Source organism: Oreochromis niloticus, linkage group LG7 (assembly GCF_001858045.2).
Source record: "Oreochromis niloticus isolate F11D_XX linkage group LG7, O_niloticus_UMD_NMBU, whole genome shotgun sequence".
NCBI lineage: Eukaryota > Metazoa > Chordata > Actinopteri > Cichliformes > Cichlidae > Oreochromis > Oreochromis niloticus.
This window is the reverse complement of record NC_031972.2, coordinates 20,446,083-20,458,502: the sequence shown is the minus strand read 5'-3', so window position 1 is coordinate 20,458,502 and position 12,420 is coordinate 20,446,083. Positions and strand designations below refer to the sequence as shown.

General features: G+C 41.5%; 1 protein-coding gene across 13 annotated transcripts in view; it reads left to right on the top strand.

Moving 5' to 3' along the window:
- Positions 1-12,420, top strand: part of dnm1a (dynamin 1a) — a 51,316-nt gene that overhangs the window by 3,785 nt on the left and 35,111 nt on the right. For all 13 annotated transcript variants that reach the window (XM_013268307.3, XM_013268302.3, XM_013268303.3 and 10 more), the window contains exons 2-8: positions 8,592-8,665; positions 10,014-10,163; positions 10,291-10,494; positions 10,663-10,761; positions 11,765-11,925; positions 12,032-12,174; positions 12,265-12,400. In XM_013268307.3, coding sequence (XP_013123761.2) covers positions 8,592-8,665; positions 10,014-10,163; positions 10,291-10,494; positions 10,663-10,761; positions 11,765-11,925; positions 12,032-12,174; positions 12,265-12,400 — 967 coding nt within the window. The remainder of the gene's footprint in view (positions 1-8,591; positions 8,666-10,013; positions 10,164-10,290; positions 10,495-10,662; positions 10,762-11,764; positions 11,926-12,031; positions 12,175-12,264; positions 12,401-12,420) is intronic.

The following is a 12,420-nucleotide window of genomic DNA, read 5'->3' as shown; positions in this document are numbered from 1 at the left end:
GTTTCATCAAGGCCAGACATCCGAGGGTATTTGATCTGCAGTACAGAAATCTTTTAATGTTTGGCTTTTAATTGACAATAAATGAGCTATCTGGCCTTCTGCAGATTTATTTCTCTCCGTGTTGACCCGGCCGAATCATTGGCTTGCCTGCCTGGCAGTAAACAAGACATAATTATGAATATGAATTTGAGCTCATCCGCTCTTTCTCATTTGTGGCCGTCTCCCAGTCAGTAATTAAGGCTCCCACAGGTCTAATTATCTCAGACAAAGCAAGAGAGCTCTACTCGTCTTCGTTGCCAAACACTTCCAGTGCCAGCTGAGTGAAACCTGTTAGTACCCAGTAACCGTGAGGGTGGGGGTAAATCCACTATTGTTACATGTGTAGAGTACCATTTATGTTAAAGGGAGACAAAAACAGTTCATATACTGAACGTTGGAGGAAAACAGAATGAGGTGATTTAGAAAGTCGAAGGAAAAACAGTCACTAAAAGGGAAAAGCAGCAGCTGTGTGCTGCAGATTTCTTTCAGTAAAATGAATTTTTCTTGCTGAATTCATTGTTAGTCGGATGACTCCGCTGATGGGACAAATCCACATAAGATGGCATAGAAAGCTATTACAGAAAATAACCGGGATGTTTAAGATCAGTATGTTGAGTTTATCAGGAGAGCTTGGTAGTCGCTGTGAATGATGTTTGCAAAGGCTTAGCTGCAAGAGTTGCTCAGTTTCAGCACCACGGACAGCTCTTTGACTGATTCCTCTGGAAAAAGCCAAATGCTGATTATATCATTGGAAGTGAGGGTTGCTCTTCTGCTCTTCGTGTATTATAGTCATGTCATTATGGAAGATTAAAAGGGCCAGTCAGTGGATTATAGAAACAATAGCTTTTTTTTTTTTGCTTTTTTTTTTTTAGCAGAGGATTCATGCTCATATTGAGACAGGCCAGGAGATGTCCCGCAGTCTTTCTTAGGATTGCCTAAGGGAATAATGACTCATATATTTAGGCGATGAGTGGTGAGAAAATGGAGATAACAAAGATTGTTGTTTGCTGAGGTGTGTCAGGCGTTTTGTTATCAGTGCAGGCTGTGAGCACTGGAATAGCCCAGTAACATAAAACTCCAACATAAGTGTTTTTTTTCTCTCCCTGCTGCCATCACTGTTTTAACCCCAGCACAGGGTTTAGGATACATAACTGTTTCCACATGTTACATAACACTGAAAGGGTGTAAAGTGTTCTGATGAGCAGCAGCAGGACATTATCCTGTCACTAGATTAAAGCCTTTACTTTGTTCAAATCAAACCCCAGTGGGAGGTGGTGGGAGGGATGTAGAGGGCTAACTTAATTAATTGCTTATGAAGAATAACGTGAGTGAGTCTCATGCCTAAAACGTGAATCTTTTTCTTTGATTCCATTGGATGTGATCAGCAAAGTTAGACTTGTAGAGTTTGTAATAGCTCTAATTAATCAAGTGGTAACATTTTACTTTACTTTCCCCGTAGTGTTAACGTCTTGCATGATTCTGAGTGAAATGGACTAGTAAAGAAAGCAGAGACTTGAGGGATTTGAGGGTCGAACAAATATAACAAGCAAGATTGTTCTTCTTGGTTTAAATTGATATCTGCTAATTTTCCATCTATTTACACTCACTGGACACTTTATTAGATAAACCTATTCAACAGCTTCTTAACACAAAGGTCTAATAAGACAGTCACATTGCATTTAGGTGTGTAGACAGGGTTGAGGTGACCCGCTGAAGTTCAAACTGAGCATCAAAGTGGGGAAGAAAGGTGATTTGGTGGCAGACAGGCTTATCTGAGTACTGCTGATCTACTGGGGTTGTCCTACAAAATACATCTCTCAGGTTTAGAGAGAATGGTCTGCAAAAGAGAAAAATAGCAAGCAGCAGTTCTCTGGGTCAAAATGCCTCGTTGATGCCAGAGGTGAAAATGACTGCTTCGAGGTGATAGTACCGCACAAGTAACTGAAATAAGCACTCATTACACCCAAGGTATGCAGAAGAGCATTTCTGAACGCAGAGCATGTTAAACCTTTAAGCAGAAGAACTATAGCAGCAGAAGCCCACACCGGGTGCCACTCCTGTCAGCTAAAAACATAGCTAGGTGTAACTAATAAAGTGGCCAGTAAGTGTATATTTCAGCTCTTCTTATTTGGAAGGAGTGATTCACAATTCTCTGGATAGTTCTTAAAAACGAACTCTATTCAGAAATTGGTAAATAAAGGTGCAACTCAAGACTTTTTGAAGTATTTTTTTCATTAGTTACCACTTCACATGACATGTTTTTTATTAACCGATTAATTGTTTGGTCAAAATGTCTTATTTTGTCTGATCAATGCTCCACATAAAGCAAATAAAAGTGGGAAATCCACACAAATGAGTAGCTGGAAACAGATAATGTTTAGTAAATTCAAAATGAAACAATACCTAAGCTCCATTTAGGAGCAAATAATAATGTTGTTTTAAGGAAATCGATCATCAGGAAATCATGAGGCATTTATGGGACTCAAATGCAGTAATAAAATATGCCTTAAAGAGCGAGTTAAAGTGTAGAAACAGAAGAAAGTGTGGGCACAGTAGGAGTGGGGAAACAGTTGGTGAGAGACGGAGAGAAGAGAGGACATCATTCGTTCTGATACTGCTACAGAGGATTACCACTAATCTCTGTTTGGGCCGCAGCTCGCCTCCAACACATTCTCCCATTGGCTCCGGTCTAATCTCGATGCCCACATATCCAACAAACGGCCCTTTCATTGGCTCCACCTTCCAGTGTGGTTTATGGGAATATGTGTGCACGTGTGCGTCCATTATTCATCAGTAAAAACAGTGTCCTTCTGCCAAAACACAAACGCTGCCGGGAGGGAAAATTGCCTGTTTGTGCTGGTGCACCGCTGTCAGGACTCGTAATGCTGCACGCATTAGAGCGGGATTAGATGAGGCTCAGTGTCTGACTGTGTCTGGGAATCGGAAGTGAGGTGACGCACTTGCTGAGAGCAACAGAGCTGCATACTGAGCTAGAGTTGTTGGGAATATTACAGTGTCTTATAGAGAGTATCTAAAACATATACAAGGCAAACCCATCCTGGGTGATGTTAAATCCTCAATTCTTTGATCTTTGGGCTGAAGGAAGAACAACACTCGGTGTATAAATGCTCAATCAACAATCTCTTTATTCCATACAATTCTCATTATTCCATACAACACTTTGACCATAAACCATCCGGATGGGGAGATGTGCATGAAGAGGGTCACAGCAGATCTCCACTAGAAAGCACACTTCAAATTGATGCCCCCTCTTGTGTCAGCAGATAACATAACATGCATCAATTACAATTAATGACAGTTGCTACATTTCTTTTGTTGACAACCTTTTACCATATTTCAAGCGCTGTTTTCAGCTGTCTTCGCTCCAGGTGTTTCCTGCTGCTCGGTTCTCTTCATGCTTATCTCTGGAACATCATGAGCACGTCCTGTACCAAAACTGTTGCTGTGCAGGCATCCTGAGAGCTGTAGTTGTTGACGTACTGTTGGGCAAACTTGTATTTAATTATTATGTAAGATTTCTTTTAAGTAGAGCTCTTTGTACTGATTAAAACAGTCAGGTCTACACGAGGGAATAAGACAGTCTGTGTGCATGTGTGTACTCGTGGCCCTGGCATTTATTTGTGTACCACTGAGAGGGTAGACTTTATTACAAAAAGCAGTGAGTCACTACTCCACAGCAGCTGGTGCTTATTAGCTGCGTAGGCGTGTTTTTGTGTGTTTGTGCACAACATCAAGTGATGGAGGCTTAGCCCGAGTGCCTCCAAAAGTCAAATCTATCAGGTTCTTTTCTATGAGTGTCTTGGAACCTAAAAATACATCAGTTTGATTAATCTGCTTTGAGTTATTCAGCTGCAGCAGACACACATGCTTCACACATGCTCAAGCACCTTCCTCCTCTTTTCACTGTGCTCACAATTGATTAGTTTTGATGGTTTTATGGTATCCTACAATATATACGCGGTATATCTACATAGATAGAGACTGAGGGAAATGCAGATTTAGAACTGCTGTAATTTGGTGCAGAGTACTACATACTGGGGGCTAATTTTGTGTTTTTCACAAAGTTACTTGACGAAACAATTAAGGGTGAGTGCAAAATAGCTCAAAATGGCCATATGCATCCAACACGACACATTAGTTTCATTTAAAAAGAAAGCACGCGTTCTTTCAAGTCCAATGTTTGACATATTGGGTCATAATAAAAACCATCTGATGAATAAGAAGACTGACATATTATTTTATTCTTTGTTTATTTGTTCATTTAAAAAGGTAAATAGCAGCTAGGTGCTGATAATTAAATGTACATGATTAGCAGCTGTTGCTGCCCACCAGTCTTGGAATGGTTAAAAGGCCATTTCCAAAACAAATTTATGTCCATCTTTCTACAGCAAGAAGGATTATTTAAATGGAAAACATTCAAAACAGCTGTCAGTCCTTCCAGGAGTGGATGTCCCAGCACTCCAAGGTCAGAGTGAAACTGTAAACACCCTAACAGCGACTTCTCGGGATCTACAGGCCTCAGTTAGCATCTTAAATCTTAAAGTACATGAAAGTACAATTAGAAAAAAGTGAACAAGTTTTGTTTGTTTGGAAGGAAAAATCCTCTTCTCTTTAAGAAGAACATGGCTGCACAGCTTAGATTTGCAACGTTGCATCTGAAAAATCCACAAGACTTCTGAGAGGGGAGATGGTTGGTCATGATGCAGAGCATTGGAGTTGTAATGCACAGTACTGTGTTTGGCAAAAAGCAAACACAGCACATCAGCACAACCACTTCATACAAGCTGACAAACACAGTGGAGGCATGATGATGATTTGGGCTTGTTCTGCAGCCACAGGACCCGGTCACCTTGCAGTCACTGGGTTGACCATGAACTCCTGGCTATACAAAAGTATTTTAGGGTCAAATGTGAGGCCATCTGTCTGAGAGCTAAAGCTACGCTGAACTTGGGTGATGAAACTGGACGATGATCCCAAGCAAAGCAAGAAAATCTCCAACAGAATAGCTAAAAAAGAAAAGAATCAAGTTTTTGCAATGGCCAAACTTCCTGCACAACAATGTGAGAGACTGATAAAGTGATACAGAAAGGAGTACATAAAGCTAAAGGTGGTTCTGCAAGCTTTTGAATCATTGTGTCTATGTAGTTTTTCATAGGAATGCTTCTTTGTTTTGGCTTAGATTCTATTAACTAGATAATGACACAGTGTATTATAGCATATGTTGTTGTTCAGTTCAGGTTCTATTTAAATAATCTTAGAACCTGCTAAGGACCAGATGATTTTCTTATTATGTCCTGATACAAGAAACCTTAGAGTCAAACGAGGGTGTACTTTCTTTCTTTCAATGATTGTAAGGGTGCACATCTTCCTGCTGCCTACTACTCACACGGATTGTTCGACAGGTCCGTTCATCAATCCATGCAACTGAAGAATATTACCAATAATGTATTTCCCAGATACAGTGGTTAGGACTCAAAGTGCTCAGTGCACTTACACTGTGGGTGAGTGCTTGCAGAAGATACTTAATGTACCTAAACACAGACAGCGTGTTTCTCTGTATGTCTCTTTGTGTCGTAAAAACAAATCCTCTTGTGTCAGCTTTGTTTCTTTCTTTTTTCCTTTTTTTTAAAGTGTGCTGTGGTGATTATTTCAGTACATTTGGCAGTCACACAACCATGACAGTTTCCGGTCCCTCACCTCACTGTGGGGGATGTATCTGAGGAGGGTTGGGGGTTGGGGGTAGGTGGGGCTGGCATCCTCTCTGAAGAAGACATTAGGTGATGAGCAATTAAGAAATGAGGATGTTGATGGTGTTTTCAGGGATATGACAGTTTCCTTGGCAATGCAGAGGAAATATGGGTGTTTGGGAGTGGAGCGAGAGGAGCGAGAGGAAGACCCGCAGTCAAGACCATCTGTCTGCTGGGCAGGTAAAAGAAAGGACAGACACACAAACAGTGGATGATGAGAAATCTGGCTTGCTTTGTTCTACAGGCACCAACAGAACAGCGCTGGCTCTGAAACAGCACTCAGAATAAAGCGCTCTGCTGCTGCTGAGCTCAGAGTAGCAGCTGTTGCTAATAAGCAAACAGATTTTACATGTCTTTGTTGATAGTCGCCCGGTCAAAGCTTGCTGATCGTAGTTTAAGAGATGTGCTGGATTAATATCTGCACAACTCAGCAACCTGCAGTTTTAGGATTTATGAGATTATATCACACGGTTCAGTCTTTCAGAAACAGACACTTTCTTCAAGATAGAAATCCTGTATTGTCTGTTTTTTTGGGGATCAATTTGAGAGTATCTTACTACCAATTTCTTGCTTATTCTCTTATAGTATTATGCTGCTGTGTAGCAGACTGCTTCTTGGCCAGTTCCAAGTCATAAGAAGAGAACAAGAAGAACAATTAACAGGAAAACGTTCATTATTGAGCTTAAAGGTGCTGGTAGGCAGATACTTACAGCAGTTTAAGCACAGACAGATCAGACTAATGATATCTCTGTGTAACATCCCTGCGTGTTTTTTGACAGACTTCCCACTGTGCTCACCAGCTTTCACATCAGATCGGTGAATTCGTCAGAGAACACAGCTCAGACCTGATTAACTCTCATCTCATGACTCCGAGCTGCCTCGGGCTTTGCCTCAGGTTCAAACAGAGACCTCATCTATTTCTTATGAATGTTACATTCAGTTGCCCAGTGTTGAGCTCTCTCATCAGATACTGAACAGTTTGTCTTTACATTGTGTAAATCGAAAACGTTTTGTAGCTTGATTGCATTTCTGTCATTAAGCTGAGGCGACTACAAGTAAGCTTCACTTGAAACTGTTGGAGAGAAAACTAGAAAACCTCGCATCGCTGAGAAATTGGTGTCACATCAGCTGAAGGGCACGCGGTGTAAGAGGTGAGCTGACGCTGATGCTGCATCTGAATAGCTCCAGGATAAAAGAGATCTTGTGCAGTGGAAAGCATAACTGTCCGGCAGGCAGTCATCTGGATGAGCTGCTTTACAGCTCAGACGCACACAATCAGTGTCAGTAGCTGTATGCAGAACACATTCATTTGGATGGACACATACAGTTAATCAGAAATAAGCAGCAGAAATAAGGATATCAAACACCTGTTTCATTCTTTCTTTGTCACCATTCGCATGATTTAGCTGTGATGTTCATTAGTCATGTTTTGGTGGTTTTTGGTTAAAATACACTGATTCTTTCTTTACAAAAATTAAAAGCGTCAAAACACACAAAAGCAAACTGTTCCATGAAGGCACCGCCTATTCAACGAATCGTAAAGTGGTGAGTGGCAAATATTGGTCAGAATAGTAATAGTCTGTATCTCATTGTACAACTGTATAGTGACAATAAAGGCATTCTATTCTATTCTAATCCAACTCTTGGAAACCTGCAATCTGTCTGTAAGCCACCAGATGGCAATAGCTGTGGTTGCAAAAAAAAGTCTTGCTGTCCGATAGAGATCTATGAGGAAATGACTCTGTCTTAACCTCAGTAAACAATTTGCTGCAGACTTTATGGAGTCACTCACTCATTTGGAGTCATACTGAATAAAACATTAAATCTGTTTTGTAAGTCTTGATCAAACCTTCAGAATGAAGGATCACATGTGGTTAAAAAAAACAGGACGCCTGCTTGTTCACAACTTGTCAATCAAAAGGCATTAGCCAATGAGCTTTTTTTCTGTCTGTGGCTGTAGTATGGCATACACATAAATGAATCAGCCATCTTGGCTCCTTATTTAGGGTTTGGTCATCACACTCGAGGCAGTCATCTTTGGACTATACAAGGGCCACTATGCACAGATAATGAGCGCATGCACACTCCAGTTAGCATGTTCTCTTTCACATTATGCAGCTGTTTTATTAAAAGCAAAGAAACTTGATTGGACTCGATTTTCACTTAATACCTGCTCACTGCTTATTGTCATCACATTCAGAAGACTGTTCTTATAAGCTGTAAACTGAATTAATTTAATTTAAATGACTTCATTTTATTCAACATGATGATTTGCTGCCTCTCAGGTTGAGTGACCTGCTGGCAGGCAAAACAAGGAATCTATTTTCAATTATTTCATATGACTGATTAAAAAGCTCTTGCTTGCTTGACCTGTATTTTATTGCTATTTTATTACTTATTTCCTGCTGTATTGAATGCACTCCCAAAACTGATCCCCGTAGAAAACAGCTAAGTGGCCTGGTGGGACCACGGCTGTTGTGTGAAATATGTTGCTATAACACACACACATACACACAATGTCATTCACACATTTACTCTCTTACTTTCTCGTCTTCTCTTCAAAGCCTCGTTATTTTCATTCACTGACTCTTCTCTGTTCTTTTCTCCTGCTGCTGTCACACCATTGATGACACAACCTTTCATTTTTCTGAATGGATTTGTTTGCTTTTTATATTTGGAGTAAATTATCAGGATGGCAGTAACTGTACTTTGTTATTGTAGCCCTGCTGCATTGTGGTTGTTTTCAGTGACCATCATCTCTGCCATCCATCTGTTGTGTTGCAGGGATTTTCTTCCCCGTGGCTCTGGCATTGTGACCCGCCGTCCTCTGGTCCTGCAGCTGATGAACTCGCCCACCGGTAAAGCTCACCAAATTCCTTTGAAATTGCATAATTATTTATCTTGACTGCTTCACTGACTGGCTAATCATATTTGATATCTACAGCTGATCAGCTGTTCGTGCTTATTTGTACAGAAATCTTGACATCTTGAAATTTGTCTTGATATTTTATTGGGAACTGTGCATCACTCTGAATAAATTTGGTAAAGATGGCTGATGTGAGTCTATTTATTTTCATTAACCAGTGACGCTGAAAAAGCCGGAGAGCTACTGTAACGGTGATTGCAGTAGTTTTCTTGTGTGTAATGCTCTGAAATAAGTAAAAGGTAAAAACATAATACAGTGCTTAATGAATTTATTACACTACCTGTCATAAAAACAAGAAAAGACAGATATTTTACAAATCTGTCAAAGTCTGTCATCTGGCACAGTCTGTTTCATTTAAGACTAAAAGGAAGGTTTTCACTTACTTCTGTTCTTTTAGGCGCTTCTCGGTTTCCTAAAGTCAGCATGTAGTTGAATGAACTGCATCTTAGTTCACTTCACAGATTTACATTTAACATCTTTGTGTCAACAGAGAGTCCAGCTGCCTTTAATACTTTACCTCTATCCCGATGGCTGCCACATCCACATCCCTCTTTATTCTCTTCAGACACAGGAGCTTCATTCTTGGCCAAACCTTCAGTCTCCTCTCATCACGTTCTTGTCCTTTATTTATGTATTTTATTTGATTGAAATGTAGCTGTTATAACATCCCCTGTCATTTTATTATTTGTTTTTGAGCCTTCCTGGAAAGACACAGCAGTTGGGAAAGTAGCACAGCTTTTAACCCACTCTCCCATCACCCACCTAACCCCGGCTCCTCCTGGAGTCTAATAAGTCCCCCTATCCTCAGAGGAAAACCATCCGTGGACATTTGCCATTCATCTCTATAGACTTGTGATGACAACATCCTCGCGTTACCATAGTTACACATTGTTACACGTTGTTACATTGATTCAGGATCTAGCAGAGAGTGTTTTCTCACAGCTTAGTCATAGTGCGAATCATAAATTACTTTGCGTTAATCTAAAATCAATACGCGGTCACAGCAACTGGGTTACTTCATGAACCAAGCTCTAAGTTACCTAACAGTTTTTATCTGTCTTAAGTCTCATCCAAGGACACATCGCTTTGCAGCTGAGCGTCGTTCACTATGATCGACATTCAAAACCTTTAATTTCCCATTAACAAAAATCATGTTAAAAGGGTTGGATTCAACTTTCTGTCATCTCTGTTTACCGTCTTTGCCGTCCACCTCACCGGATCTTCTGATATTCTGTCACATTGCTTTCATTTATGTCTTACTTTTTTGCCGTTTCTTCCAGAATACGCCGAGTTCCTCCACTGTAAGGGTAAAAAGTTTACAGATTTTGATGAGGTCCGGCAGGAGATCGAGGCGGAGACGGATCGCGCGACTGGAGCCAACAAGGGCATCTCCCCTGTGCCCATCAACCTGCGTGTTTACTCTCCGCACGGTGAGGCTGACGCAGCCTTATTCCGCACACACTTTGGTGAAGATTTTATCTGTGTGTAGAGCATCAGTAAGTTTAGTTTTGAGTTAGCTGTGTTTTCTCTTCTTTCTTTCTTTTTTTACGCTCACAGTGCTAAACCTGACACTTGTGGACCTGCCGGGGATGACCAAGGTGCCGGTGGGCGACCAGCCTGCCGACATTGAGTTTCAGATAAGAGACATGTTAATGCAGTTTGTCACCAAGGAGAACTGTCTGATGCTGGCCGTCTCCCCGGCCAACTCTGACCTGGCCAACTCCGACGCTTTAAAGATTGCCAAAGAGGTCGACCCTCAGGGTGAGTTTACACAAATGTAAAGAAGCTAATAGGAGTTTTTTTGTTTCTACTTGCATACCAGGATTCATGATGTTTCCTTTGTAATTGATCTTTGTATCATCCTATTTTTATTTAGATGCATATGATGAAATACTGTTAATAAATTTGCGTGACTGGGTGTGCACGTAGGTTTAAGGACCATCGGTGTGATCACCAAGCTGGACCTGATGGATGAGGGAACCGATGCTAAAGACATCCTGGAGAATAAGCTGCTTCCACTCAGGAGAGGTGCGTAATACCTCGATAGCACGCTCGCACAAAAAGTAGCATCTTTTCTGTCTCCTTCAGGTCGGTCGCAACGACGCACTGTTTCCCCCTTGTGGTAACTCAGAGCTGTTCAGTTCTTCCAACATCTGCAGCGAAGAACAGAAACAGGGCCAAGGGATGTGGGAGGGTGTGTAAGAAATCAAAAGACAGACAAAGGGGTGAAAGAGAGGAAGAGCTGGAAGGAAAAGCAGGGGAAGGGGCAAAGAGAAAAAAATAAAAACACTGTCTTGGAAAATAACTCGCATGTAATTTGTGAGCTGCCCTTTATTGCAATGTGCTGATGTGGTGCTTTTCTTTTCCATTTGCACTTGGTTAAAACCCAGGCATGTGCTTTTGAATATTTTCCATTTCCTTTGTTTTTTCTATACTTTTTTTCCCCCTCTCCCTTCTTTTTCTCCCCGTCTCTCTAACGCTGTGGATATGCACATTTACAAGGCTGCTGGCTCACAGTTGCCTTAGTTATAGAGCATGAAACAGCTTTTAACTGAGTGATGCATGAGGAAGCTTAACTGGAGGTGAAACAGGATCCTTGTGACCTAACCTCTCCTGGTTATTTCGCCGCATTTCTTTTTTTTTTTTCTCTCTCCGCCTTAAAAGAAGAAACGCATCCAGGAATTCTTTCTCTCTTTCTGGTTTTATGCAAATCCCTCTTCCTCCTTTTCTCTTCTCCTGTCTATATTCTTTTAAGTTCTCGGTCTGAGGTCTCTTAAAATGTGGTTTAACATTATTAAACACATGTGAAACAGTTGGGTCCTTGGAGGGGCTGTTCAAACCTGAGGTCATGGGTAGAAAATAAGAACCCAGAAAAGTTCAGTGTTGCTCTAACACAAGTCTGTATTATCTTCCAGACAAATTACAATACCCGTTTCAAGTCTGTCAGGAAACGATCAAAGGAGTTGGATGGTTTTCTCTAAATCTGTCAGTGTTTAGGGTTTAGTGTGGAGCTCTCTGTCTGCTTGTCCAGGTTACATTGGCGTGGTGAATAGAAGCCAGAAGGACATAGATGGAAAGAAGGACATTAATGCTGCAATGGCTGCCGAGAGGAAGTTCTTTCTCTCCCACCCGGCATACAGACACCTGGCTGACCGCATGGGAACTCCCTACCTCCAGAAAGTCCTCAATCAGGTGTGTAAACATGTGAATGTAGTGAGTCCATTCCTATGTTTTCCCGAAACACTATTTCAGTTTTCTAGTGACCTTATTCTGACATTCTGACCTTTGACCTGCACAGCAACTGACCAACCACATCCGGGACACCCTGCCGAATCTGCGGGCCAAGCTCCAGAGTCAGCTTCTGTCCATCGAAAAGGAGGTGGAGGAGTACAAGAACTTCAGACCTGATGATCCGTCTCGCAAAACCAAGGCTCTCCTGCAGTGAGACAAAGCGCACACAAACGCACACAAACACACACAAACACACACACACACAAACGGAAATGTTAATATCTGCGTCTTTTCCCGTAGGATGGTGCAGCAGTTCTCGGTGGATTTTGAAAAATGCATAGAGGGCTCCGGGGACCAGATCGACACAGCCGAGCTGTCGGGCGGTGCCAGGATCAATCGCATCTTCCATGAACGCTTCCCCTTTGAACTGGTCAAGGTGTGTGTCTGCTAGGTTTT